Source organism: Strigops habroptila, chromosome Z, assembly GCF_004027225.2.
Source record: "Strigops habroptila isolate Jane chromosome Z, bStrHab1.2.pri, whole genome shotgun sequence".
Taxonomy (NCBI): domain Eukaryota; kingdom Metazoa; phylum Chordata; class Aves; order Psittaciformes; family Psittacidae; genus Strigops; species Strigops habroptila.
The window spans coordinates 101,789,930-101,803,388 of NC_044302.2; the positions used below are offsets into that span (position 1 = coordinate 101,789,930).

General features: G+C 47.1%; 1 protein-coding gene across 1 annotated transcript; it reads left to right on the plus strand.

Annotated features, from left to right (window-relative positions):
* Positions 1–6,854: 6,854 nt before the first annotated feature.
* Positions 6,855–12,218, plus strand: GRP (gastrin releasing peptide). The gene is made up of 3 exons (XM_030474867.1): positions 6,855–7,309; positions 8,353–8,603; positions 11,979–12,218. Exons 1-3 carry the CDS (start codon positions 7,162–7,164, stop codon positions 12,030–12,032), a joined length of 453 nt encoding a protein of 150 aa, XP_030330727.1. The 5' UTR covers positions 6,855–7,161; the 3' UTR covers positions 12,033–12,218.
* The last annotated feature ends 1,241 nt before the right edge of the window (positions 12,219–13,459 follow it).

Sequence of the window (13,459 nt, forward strand, 5' to 3'; positions counted from 1 at the left end):
GTTGCCTGTTGGTTAATTCTGAAATCATATGTTTACTATTTTACATAGATGCTGCTTTCAGTTAGACTTTTGCTTGTTTGGAAGACACTGCCTGCCATGTGCTGAAGCAGCCTGTGGCACTCCTTGACATTGCTGCTGGTTTTGCTGCATCTGAATCCACTTTCTCCCTCCTGTTAAAGTATTTTTGTTTCCTGGCTACTTCTAATCTCTGTTTTCATGACCATACAAAGCGTTTTGATCAGTGCTTGCAAGGACACAATGTATGGGTTGGGACAGGAAGTGAGTTCAGAGAGTTTAGTCAGACTGATGCCTGAAGAAAGCTGTCCAGGTAGGACTGACAACACTAGACAGGAATGGGTATTTCTGAGTAAGAACTGAGAAGTGGTAACTTGGAGCTTTTCCCCCTGGATTTGAAACATGTTCCTTAGTGCTATAGGGACAGATAACCCGATGGCCTGATTTTGAGAGGCCTGATTTTTAGGGACTCTAGAATTGTAGCTGTTTACCATTCTGCCTTTGTGTTCCCAGCTATAAACCAAACCCAACAACAAGATGTTATGGGGCTTTATTAACACCAGTAAATTGCTGGGTGAATAGCACAGTAGTTCACTTAAGTAATATTACCAATAAGGGTATGACATAACTCATATTCCAGTTTTGAGACTGTATTGTGCTCTCCCATCATCTGATACCTGAATAGTGTTAAACATAAAATGGGTTTTTCATTTAAAAACTTGCCTGATAAGTGTTTTATATGAAATTCTGGCTTTTTTCTCTCCTTTCTCTTCAAATGTCAATGTTTTACCCTTAACAAAGCAGAACTTGTTTTCCTCGCTTGCTTTGTTTTTGTAGCCTTGATAAGGAACAGCATGAGGCTCTACAAAACTATATCCTCTTCTACAATAATGGCACTTCTTCCATTGTAAAGCTACTGCTGAAGGCAGACAACTGCTGCATTTTTCCAAGTACTTCTTTTGTGTCCTACTAAGCAGTTTTCATGACAAACTGTATTATAAAAATGACTTATTTTGTGTCAAATTGTGTCGAAATAAAATTGACTATAATAAATGGCATGTCAGAATAATTTAGGTATCCGTAATGCAGCCTTCCTGGAAGTGTACCATCACAGCTCAGGAAATTATTTCATTTTTGGAGATGGTGTATGTGTAGTAAGATACATTTACATGTTTTCATTCCCTCCTTCCCCTCTATTGCTGAACTCAGAGTCCACCTCTCCAGTGCAATCACAGCCAGCTCCAACTCTGAGAGGAGGGTTTTGGGTAGACCCCCAGTGACAGATTTGGCACATTATTATGACATTATTACAACACGTTATTATGGGAGTTTATTCTTCTGTTGAGGAAACATGGGTTAGTAAAAAGACACAAGCATAACATCTAAATATGTGGGTTCATGCTCAGAAAAAAAGGTTGTACTTCTTGGGTGTGGTATCCCATGTCTTGTTTTAACTCTTCTTGCACAGTGGAGTGAAATGTGGTTGTCAGAGTGGCCACACCTGCTGCTCTTCACGTTCCGCAATGCTGATGGCAGTGCTGGCCAACTTTATCTGTCTGAGTTTAGCCGCTTGCCTAGAGATCTGCTAGTGCATCTGCCAAAGCAACTTTGGTCAGCACATACACTCACCTGGTTAACCATATAGGTAATCTACCTGCCTACGTGGGAAGGCTGTAAAGAAGATGGAGCTTGACTTTTCTCAGTGGTGCCCATTGCCAAGGCAAGAGACAATTCCATCCGAACGTTAGAAATGGTAATTTTTACTGAAACAGGCTAAACCCACAGTTGAGACCACTAAAATCACAGTGAAACTACTAAAACATGGTACCTTTCCACACAGAAATACATTGGCTTGCTAGCTGGTGGCTGCTTTGTCCAGGCCAGGTGCGTTGGCTGCCTGTGAAAATGCTTAAAGATCACTCACGACAACTGGATCGGGTTGTTCTTGATTCTGCTCTTGACTTTCATTCCTGTCATTGAACTGCTTTAAGCCACCACTTCCATTTCCGATGATCTAGTTAGATAGTGCTGCTTATTAATTTCTGTAGCGTAGAAGTCAGAGAAAAGGAGTGCCAAAAGCTTTGCCCAGAACCTCAATCTCTGGTATAAACCCTTTCCTTCTGCTAAGTAACATACAGAATCTTTTAATTCTTGGGCTGATAAGCAATGATAAATGAGCTTTGATGGGGAAGTGTGTATCAGGAGAATACTTTCTTTCTGCTGTGAGTAAATTGCACTCTGATGCTAGAATGATTTGACTTGTAAACGTTAATTTGTGTTTGCAACAGAGAATTTTGATCAAACTGTTTGATATGTGTTGTAACTGCATAGTAACAGCTCTCTGCTCGTCCTGCTAAGAACAAGTTTTAAGGTGATTTAACAAGTTGCAGTCAAACTTAGCCACATTAAATTCAGGTATATTGCTGCTCCCTGTGCTTCAAGCAGAATGTCACATCTCCTCAGAGGTGAGGGACAGACTCTGCTCATGCATGTGGTTTGGCAGGTTACAGATGGGGCTGACTAATAAAAAGTGGGTTAAAATCCTATGCATTTGACGCATCAAAGCGCCTTCCTTTTTCTATAAATACAGCTACTTCAGTTGCCTGCTCTGTTCCCAGGCTGCAGCTTCCCTTTGAAGTCAGGACAGATCAAGGATCTAATCGGCAGGTCTACTGACTTATTAAATGGAGGCAGTGCTCCATCGCTCCTTGAAGCTGTGGTAGCTGGTTCACCTCAGCCTACATGCTGCTTTAGACACCAGTACCCCTGGGGAGGATGGCTGGCTTGGCTACTGGCATGAAATACTGTGCATTGTGCCACTGGAGAAAAGGAAAGAGCATTTTAAAGCACTTCTCTCTTCGCAGCACTTCGGTGTTTGATGTTAGGCTGGGGGTGTGCAGGGCAGCTCTGGCACTGCTTGCTGTGCCCCTCTGCTCCTCACTGCCTTTCTGGAAGGGCAGCACTGGAGGTGTCCAAGTCCTGCTGCCACGTGCTCAGGCTGAACTGCTGCCTGTGTTGGTAGAGAGAAAATGAGTGTGTGGAGTAACTGGAGAGAGAACTCCAGTTTAAGCCTTGTTTAGCAAGTAATTTCTCTCTATGTTTAATCAAGATAGTAAGCAACGGTGATGAAAAGGACGTTTTCCTCCGTATACATGGATTTTATCAACGTTTCTTTGAACATCTTAAGGGCTAAAAGCAAACAAAATGTAAGCCACCCACATGGCAAAAATTCAATATGCTTCTCTGCTCCGCGGCTTGGCTTAAATAAGTATATTCCATCTCTTCTGTCATCATTTATGCTCCAGTACCCTGCTTTTGTATAGAGAACTAACTGCTTCTCCATCATCTGTGTGAATACACTATCAGCAGAAACTATATATATACACACATGTGCTATATATAGTCTGTATCTGTATGTAGGTGCATGGAAGTCTGATGTGGACATGACCATCACCTGAATTTTCAATCTGTTTGAATGTGTTTGTCCTCTGCTGTGGACAAAGCTTTGTTTCTTCTGCAACCACATTAGGACATCAGTGCCTAGTGCTGATGACCACATTTGCTAGAAATAAAACTAAAGGTATATGTGGAAAATCTGACTACAAGAAGGGTCTGGGCATTGGCTGGGAGCAGGGTGCTGGTGCACCAGCCCCCTGGAGCACCCTGGCTGTGTTTGCCTGCTGGGGGCAAGGGAGGAGGAGAGGTGGCCACATGGGGTTTTGCTGGTCTCTGGGGGGGGATGCACAGCGTGGCTCTGCCCCAGGGTGCCTGAAGCCTTTGGCTCACCTTCCAGCCAGCTCAGGGCTCCAGCAGTCACAGGCAGCCCAGTGCTGGGCGCTGGACTGTGGCCTGTCCTTGCTCTCAAGGAACAATGCCCCTTCTGCCAGCCACTGGATGGGTCCTGCTTCCTGCTTTGCTTCTTGTGGTGGGAGTCTAGGGCCCCTTGAGAGCCTTTCAGTTTGCTGATGCCTGTCCTGCTGTTTTGTGTTTGCTTGCCCTCTGGATTTGTGTCGCGCAGGTTCCTCAGCTCTATTTTCTCCAACACAATCCAGTATTTATAAACCCAGAAGCTATATGTGGAAGGAAGTTGCCATGTGGGAAATAAACCTTGTAGTTTCAGATTTCCTCACTGCTTATTTTCTATAGATTTAGTTGCAACCCAACAAACTGCAGATGAGTCACCCGCCACTCGCTGCACTACCCCGCCCCAGCTCGTGCAGAAATCCTGCTGGAACGGCTCAGGCTGTCCAGGGAAAATGAGCCCTGACCCTTTACATGAACCCTGTGCTTAACCTGCACCCTGAGCCCTTCCTGAGAGGCGCTTGTTCAAACTTAAACAGAGGAAGTTTAGATTAGATATAAGGAAGAAGTTCTTTACAGTGAGGGTGGTGAAGCACTGGAATGGGTTGCCCAGGGAGGTTGTGGATGCTCCATCCCTGGCGGTGTTCAAGACCAGGTTGGACAGAGCCTTGAGCCACATGGTTTAGGGCAAGGTGTCCCTGCCCATGGCAGGGGGGTTGGAACTAGATGATCTTAAGGTCCTTTCCAACCCTTACGATTCTATGATTCTATGATTCTATGAGAAACAAGCAACAAGCTGCCTGTGCCCAGCACTTTCTGAAGCACAGCATGTCAACTGTGCCCTATCAAACAAAAGTTTCTTGTTTCCTGTTGCTCAGCCCCTGTAAAGCGGGGAGCTCGTGTTGGAAAAATGTCTTCGGTTCCTCAGGGAGCTGCTGCTGCCGTTGGCTCTGGGGCTGTTCGCAGGCACCTGCCCTCACTGCAGGTGGGAAGTGCTGCAGATGAAGTCTATTCAGCGTCTCCAACATTTACCAAGTATTCCTCGGTGATTGTGCCCTATTATTGCATTGGTGATACGCTTCAACCATTGTTTGTTCTGTACATACATTACAGCTGCCTCTGATGGCAGGATCCCTACAAAGGGAGTGATGAAAGGCACACCATTCTTCTGTTAGCCCTTTCTCTTGCCATAAACCTGCCTTGCTGATAGAACACTCATAGGTGTCTAAAATGTAAAGGAAGCAAATTAAAGAGTGTTATTGTGGTAATAGCATTTAAAACCCATTCGTGTTTTCCTGCCATGGAGCACAACACGGGTTCACTTTGCCATGGGATATACGAAAGGTAGAAAGGTACTTTAAAATGGAGAGAGCTGCTTCTGGGTGTTCCAGCACAAATCTACGTGATCAGATTTCTTTTTTAACAAAGATTGTCTCGACTGAGTCACAGTTGATAACGTACATTTATGGTATCTGGCTCTTCTTTCTGATGAGGGGGTCCACTATCTTATTTCTGTATGTTACCAAATGAGTATTATTCTGAAAGGTTAATGAATATAATAACTAAAATAAATTCATATTACTTTTTTATTCTTATGAACAAGTAAAGAAGTTACTTGTTCATAAATTATAATGATGCACAAATGTATTCCAAGAGTGGGCTGGATCCTTGGCTGGGCTGAGGAAGGTGATGAGGCCAAGGAGGAAGGATGTTTGTTTGGGAACATTCCTGCTGTCCCTGCCCAGCACCCGAAAAACCTGATGAGCACAGACCAGGCGTTCATCAGCCTAGACATGGTCCAAACCATGGCAGCCTTGACAGCCCCTTCCGTGCCCACCTTTGTACCCCATCTCCCTGGGTGCTGGTGGTGCACCGCACAGCCCAGCATGTCCTCAGTATTCTGACAAAGGACAGTTTCCTGAATTTCCAATTTCCTGTCTCAAATGGCAAAGAACAATGAGAATGTCCCACGGGTGGCAATCTTGTGTTGGATCACTGTCACTCAGCACGTGCTGTCTGTAGCTGCACTGCAGGCTGCACAGAGGAACGTCATTGAGGCATGAGAATACTATTGTACATTAAACAAGAATGCATAATTAATAACCAAAATAAAGGAATGAATCACATTAATCAGTACAAGAAGATGCAATAAGCTGAGACTAAGCAAGGGAACAATTTAGCTCATACAGTAGGATACACAATTGACTTCCAAAGTGATTATGCTAGATGGTTTGCCCAGTAATCACGTTAGTTTGCATCCACGGTAGTTCCCAGTGGGTGTAGTTCAGTTCCAGCTGGGCAGGGTTAGCTGAAGGATGTGGCAAGCCCCTGGCACTCAGCTCTGTTAACTGTGTACCCCACCCAGGTGCGTAGGGAACTAGACACCACATAAACTGTACCAATTCATATGACTCCATCCCTGCCTCTGTTCCTCTAGGGACAAACAGCACATCAGGACTCCATATCCCTCTGCTACTCCCACCTTCACCTCAGTGGAATACTCGCATGCCTGGAGCTGAGTACGTGTTTCAGCTTCCACTTTTTTGTGGCCTTTACTGTCGCTCATTGCCTCCTTCAGTGATTCACTCACCCTCTCCTCTGCACTGCCTCTTCAGGATGAAGGTCTTTTCATCCATTATTATGAAGTTGGCCAGTTCCAGCCACTTTAGACTGCTGGAAGTTCACAAGTTCTCTGTGCAAGTCCTGTAGATCTGTGAGTGACATTACTGTCACCCGTGGAGATAAATGTATGCGATAGTGGGAACTAAAAGAAACTCTTTGCACAAGATGTTCCATTTCAGTGATCCTCAAGGGACGTTATCATTTGAGTCTGGTCGCTTCACAGCCATTCCTCCAGCTAGAGAAACGCTGGAGCGTGTTACAAGCTTTTCCGTAAGCTCTCGTTAAAATCTATCACCCGCTTTGGTCGCTGCAGTGAGAGCAGCAGAACGCTCCTGCCAGCGCTCCCATGTCCGACCCCTGCGGCCCCGCACGGGACGGGCACAGGCGGGAGCAGCGGGGGGGCAGGACGAGGCGAACGCGAGCGGGGCGGGCGGCGGGACGCCTGTGAGCGGGTCGCGGGAGGGGTCCTCGCGGGGCTGCGGTCCGCGGCGGGCGGGGGGCAGCGCGGTGCCGCACAGGGACGGGCCCCCCCGCCGGGGCGGGAGGCGGGCGGGGGCCGGGGGCGGCCGCAGCCCCGCGAGGAGGCGTCAAGAGCCGGAGCCCCGCTCGCTCCCGGTCCCGGCTCCGTATAAATGGGCGGCGGCGGCGGCGGCGGCGGCAGCGCTTCGCCCGGACGGAGCCGGAGCTGCTCAGCGGCGGCACCGGTGGCCCCGGCGCGGCAGGATGGGCGGCGGCGGCCCGCGGCGGCCCGGCGCTCTGCCGCTGCTGGCGCTGGCGCTGCTGGCGGCACAGGGCGGCTCGGCTCCCCTGCAGCCCGGCGGCTCCCCCGCGCTCTCCAAGATCTACCCCCGCGGCAGCCACTGGGCTGTGGGTAAGTCTCCGGCCCGGCCCGAAGGCGCACGCGTGGCGGCTGCCGGTGCCTCCTCCTCGCCCGGGCGGACACGGGTGCGACCGCCCGGCATCCGACCGGGCTTCCCTGTCCCCGCCGTCGGATTGGCGGGTGGCTGCCGGAGGAAGCCCCGGCTCCAGCCGGTGCCCTGGAGCCGACGGCGCGGGGTGAGCGAGTCCCCGACGGGCGCTACCCGGTACCCGCCGGGGCCGGGCGGACTCTACGCGGTCCCCGAGGGCCGGCAACCCTTGTCCCGGTCAGCCTCTGTCCCAGCACCCCGCGCTTGTGCGGAGTAACGCAGCTTTGGCACGTTCATTTGGCGATGATGTTTCTACCGCTGCCTTTCCTCAGACATGCAGGAACCCAGACCCGACCCCGAAGCTCCCCAGCACTCTAGGGCGCTGTCAGCACCTTGGGTAGCCCCGGTGTGGCCGGAGCCCCGGGGCGCTCAGCCTGGGGAGCCTCCTCCAGCGCTGCCTTTCCACCTCCCCATCCCAGTAACCTCCTTTGCAGCCTAAAGCCAACTATGATTTCAGTTTGATGACCATAAAGTATGGTATATCAAAAGCGCACCCAGTTTAGCTCCTAGAAAGGCACTGGAACATAGCCTTACTCTACAGTTCCCACATGGCATGTCAAGGCAGGGAAAGTCTCAAGCCTACTGCTTCTTACGATTGGACTCAATGATCTCAAAGGTCTTTTCCAACCTAGTTCCTAGATTCTATGATTCTCTATCCACTTCTTATTCCAGCATTCTTACCAGGTGCCTCTCTAGCTCCAGGCACAATCCTCGGTTTTTTTATGCCTTTTCTCAGTAATGTTTTCTCTGACAATGTAGAATAAGAGATGGGGGAAATTGTGTGTGACATTGTGACAGATTTCCAGTCCCAGTTGTGCTTCAGCTTTGACATCCTCTAAGCCATTCCCTCCATGCTATCCGTCAGTAACAGCTTCCAGCTGATGCTCGAGCAACCAAATCTATACCAGTCTTGGGTAATTTCATGCTACCATCATTGTTGTTCCAGGGCATTTAATGGGGAAAAAGAGCACTGGAGATTTTCCTTATGCTTATGAAGAAGAAAACAAGACCCCATTTTCAGCATTACCTGAAAATATCAAGCAGCTGGAAGACTACCTGCAGTGGGAAGAAATCTCCAAGTATTTGCTACGGCTGCTGGAAAGGAGTGAAAATAAAAGTGCTCATGTTTTAAAAGGAGGGCTTCCCTGGTATGCCAGGAATACCTGGGACACAGATGACAACAGCAGCTGGAAAAATGTAAGTAACAAAAAACCTGTAACAACACTCCATATGTTCACCTTTTGTTGTACAGTAACAGACCAGCTTCCTCTGGCTTGCGGGTTGTCCAGAAAAGCAGCAGAAATGCATCTCGTGCACTAATCATTCAGTAAAGTAAGATTCTACTCTTGATTATTGCTTTATTGATTAGTGATTATCTTGATTGCCCTATCCCTGTCAGTGTTCAAGGCCAGGTTGGACAGGGCTTGGAGCAACCTGGGCTAGTGGAAGGTATCCCTGTCCGTGGTAGGGGGTTGGAACTGCATGAGCTTTAAGGTCCCTTCAACCCGAACCACTCTGTGATTCTATGATTACAGATTGTATTTTTAATGAGTTAATTTGCCGCTGGACATAAACTCAGATTTTAGTGCCTGCATTCCCTTCAAGTCACTCGGTTGTTCCATTCTCTTCTTTTCCAGCACTTCATGCTCATTTGGCCACATCAGCACCAAGTTGTGTATTAACCCAGCAAAAATAAGCTGATGTGAAAACCAGGTGTGAGTATAGAGGGCAGGAAGAAGGCAAAGTGTGTTGTGTATAACAGCACATCACACTGCCTGTCTCCCTCGGGTGCTGATCAGAGGATGGAGCATCTGGGCTGGGGAGTTTCCTCTGTTCCAAGCTCTGGCTTGGCTCACGCAAGTCTTTTCCCCCAGGGTTTGTGGCTACTGATAAACTGTAGGTGTGCCTAGGACCCACCTCTTCTTCCCTCAGGCTAATGGACTTACTAGCACTATTTCAGAAGTCAACAAGGCTTTGGGCCAGATTCACCCCTGTTCTTTTGGAAAATCCTATAAACTACACTTGGAAGGGTATCAGTGAGGCTTTAGAGAAAATAATCAGGGTCTAAATGACATAAAATTGCAGAATTTACTAGAAAACCCCTTTCTTTATAATGCCTCAGGTACAGTCATGGTGATAGAGCTGCAGAAGTTTGAAATAAAATACAGAGATTAATACAGCCCCTTAAAGATATTGGTGGGAAGATTCTTTTCTTCCCATATTCTACTGTAACATGATGTAATTAATATTCCTCCCTCCTGAAACCCTGGTGCGGTGAAGCCAGTGACTTGGGTTTAACTTGAATATGGATAAGAAATTAAAGCCAGCATTTAAGTCTCTTACACCACTAATACAAATGCTGTCCGTAGGTTTCTTTCTGGCTATGGCTTTATGACAATGATACTTGCAGTAACAGTGATTACTATTATCTAAAAGGGAACTGTGTCATCTTCAGCTCTGCAGTGGGCAGTTTTGTCATCACATTAGATAAACAAATCCCATCATGCTATGGAAAGAGGGGAATATTTTGACTTTGAAAAGTATCTGGTAATGAATTGTACTTACAAAGGCTGAAAGTTGCCTCTGGTAAGTGTAAATATATCCAATTGTGTGTTCTTTTACCCTGCATTAATAGCCACATTTTTGTGGTCAGACTTTGAACATATACATGGAATAATGGGATTATTGCCCTAAATATCCAGATTTCTCCAATGATTAGTAAAAAACCATGTCTTCTGTGTGACTAGGGTATATGACAACTTGGAGAACCTCATTTTGCCACAGAACCTTTGATATCCAGCATTCAACAGTTACTTTGTCTCTATCTGGAAGTAAAACATAATCATGAGAGTAGTACAAGTAGTAGGTACTCTGTGCTTTCCTACTGTTGGACATGGGCACCTGATTATCTGCACCCCAGATAAGATGTGGTGTATCGGTTTTCCTTTGCCTTCAGAAAGTAAAACCCCAGCACCTGATGGTTAAGCTTTGTGTCTGTTTGAAATCTGTCTTCCAGATGAAGACGTGAAGATGGGAAAGAATGTGCTTTTTTCTTCAGGGCTGTGATAGATATTTAAATAATGATAATTGTTACTTTTAACAGAGGAGGCCTTATTTATGAAGGTGTAATTCTGGTACCTATGAACGTCAGTCATACATGTACACAGGGATACAAGAGCATTTTGACTCTGTAGGTCTTGACTATATATTTTTCTGGGTGTGAGGGGTTCTGTGTTGCACAGGCTTTGGTTAGACATCACTCTTGTTTAAGGTGCTGCTGTCCCACAGCTCACACAGGGGCCCCATGTACAGGAATGGTGGATGTAGCTGCCTGCCTCAGGGGAGAAAGCTGCTGCTGCTGGTGTGGTGCATGTAGGAACTTTGCACTCAGCATTAAATACTTCTCCAGCCATACTGTTTGAGTTTGAAATAGAAACTGCTCTAGGAGGAGCGAGACGCTGTATTTCCAGTGGGTTACTGTTCACTCTGAAATGGCCTTTTGGATTGAGGCATCGAAATGTGACCAAAACCCAGTAAATCATAAACCCCACTGTCAGCTGATGGAACAGCCATCCCAGGACCGGATCACCAGCGAGGGGGCTGTGGGTCCTGTCTGTAGACTGAGCATGCACTTGCAGAGGTGCTGACCACGAGGCCCTGGCTCTGTGTGTGTGCAGCTCTGTGTTCCCCGCCGCCGAACAGGCTGTGTTGGGAAGACGTGGACTATGAGGACTTTGCTTCATGGACTCCGTCACATTTAGCAGATTTTATTCAAAATCTGAATTTTAAATTTAAGATCAGCAATCCCCCAAGCTAAAGGCTTCAGAATTAAATACAGACACGTAGCAGAAGTAAATACAGAGATGTACTTCAGGTTACTCAATCCAGGGTCTTGCTTGTTAGGTCAAACTCATTCAGTGCATTATTCACCACTAATGCCCACACTGTGCTGTACATTTCTCAATAATAATAATAATAATAATAATAAAGTCTTTCTAAAAGACTCAGCCAGAGTAGGGAAAGTGCTGTAAGACACGAAAAGTCCACAAAGCCAAAGGGATTAGCATAACAGTTCTGGGAATTAGGCCTAGAGTGGTGCACCTCAGTTAATTTCTTCTGTTTTCAGTTATTAGCAGGCAAATGAAGCTCTTGCCTGTGAATAAATACCAGTTAAAGTAGGTAAAGATCAGAAGGGAACTCTCTCCTGGAAGTTGCTCTTGGTGTAAAAGTAACTTGGAAAATAAGCTTTAAATTGTTTCTGTGGCTTGGCTTTTCAACACTAATGAGACACTATATAAATGAGATGGCTGACAGAATTCTTTGGGAGGATGACTTTCCTCATGCTTTGGCAGTTGGTTATGACAGTAACTGAGACAAATGGGGCCTATTTTGGAAAGATTATTAGGAATGTGTTTGCTATGTGAATATCCAGAGCAAGGGCTATTTTGGACAGATGATTGGGAATGCACTTATTATGTGAACACACAGAGCAGATATATATTGGTCTTATTAACTTAGTGAATTACTTTTTCCAGGACTGTTCTATAAATAATATTCTTCTCTTTTGATTAGATGATGGACTATCTGCTTCAAGTTGTGAATATGAAAGAGAGCACTCCAAGCTGAAAGAAGGTCTCTAAATCATGAAGAAATGGAATACTTTCCATAAGAGACTATGTTTCGCAAGCACTTGATTGTATCAGATAATCAACAAGGTCTCTTTTCTGTAAACAAGATTTCCTTGGTGTAAAATACCTAAATACACATATTCTTGTATGTTCAGCAGTGACTAAACTCTTTACTTCAAGGCTGCATTTTCTCACTTGAATGGCTTTATACATTTAATTGTCATGGAAGGGTCTTCCAATTAATGATATGACTTATCTAATCAGTTCATCTCTTAGTTCGAAACTAGATGACATTTCCACATTCGCAATAAATAGTACTACTAAAAAGGCTGACTTTATACTCTCATTTGAGTTAATAAATTGGAAATTGGCTGTGCCACAGCTAGTAATAAAGAAACAACAGAATGATTCTTTCCTACTGAAGCTCTTCTCCTCTTGAATTGCTCCCTGCTCTGTAGTTTTTTGTCACTCAAGGGGAGCTGACACAGCCTTCGCAAGGTATGGAGTGTGTGGTGCACCTCCACGTGCAGGCAGCAGGGAGATCTGCTGGAAGACACGCTGTCTCCTCATCTGACTGGAGCTGATGTGGTAGCGCAGCATCCCCACCACACACCCCTAGCCATGTGTTAGCAGATCCAGTACCACTGTACATCACTGTGAGACTATAGGAAGAGTGCTACCTCCCAGGAGAACAGGCTCAGCACGGAGCAGAAGCAGGGCTGGATAAAGAGGTGCTCAGCACTGGTGAGGGCACCCCTGCAGTGTTGGGTCCAGTTCTGAGCATCCCAGTACAATGGGTACCTGGACAAACCGAAGAGAGTGCAATAGAGGGCCACAAAAGGTGATTAAGGGGCTTTTCCATCTCTCCTAGAAGGAAAGGCTGTGGCTTTGGTTCGGCCAGGTGGCCTTTGAGGTCTTTTCCAGCCTGTATACCATGATTCTACGGTTCTACGAGCTGCTCAGCCTGGAGAGGACAAGGCTCAGGGAGTCTTACCAGGGAGGGTATAAAGGAGAGAGGGCCAGGCTCTTCCCAGTGACACCAGTGACAGGACCAGGGGCAGTGGGCACCTCTGAACATCAGGAAACAGTTTGTCACTGTGAGGGTGACGGTGGAGTCTCCCTCTTGGGAGCTATTCACAAGCCATCTGGACACAGTCCTGGGTAACCGGCGCTGGGTGACCCTGCTCGAGTAGGGGGTTCACACGGTGACCTCCAGAGCCCCTCCCCACCCCGGCCGGTCAGAGGTGAAGGGACGAAATCGGGCAAATGCGTGTCTTTGCACGAAGCTCGTGCAAACGGTCTTGTCACGGCCTCGCCGGTCGCAGGCAATGCCCCCCCCCCCGCAACGCAGAGCAGGCCGGAGCCCGCGGTGCAGCTCCTCCCGCTTCCACCAGGCGGCGGCCTCGCGCCAATGTCGGTGCCGCG

Excerpts from the sequence above, each read along its gene's own strand:
- GRP (XM_030474867.1), top strand. The coding sequence starts at position 7,162 with ATGGGCGGCGGCGGCCCGCGGCGGCCCGGCGCTCTGCCGCTGCTGGCG. Across the intron at positions 7,310-8,352 it reads CGGCAGCCACTGGGCTGTGG|GGCATTTAATGGGGAAAAAG; the intron begins GTAAGTCTCCGG and ends TTGTTGTTCCAG. Across the intron at positions 8,604-11,978 it reads ACAACAGCAGCTGGAAAAAT|ATGATGGACTATCTGCTTCA; the intron begins GTAAGTAACAAA and ends TCTTTTGATTAG.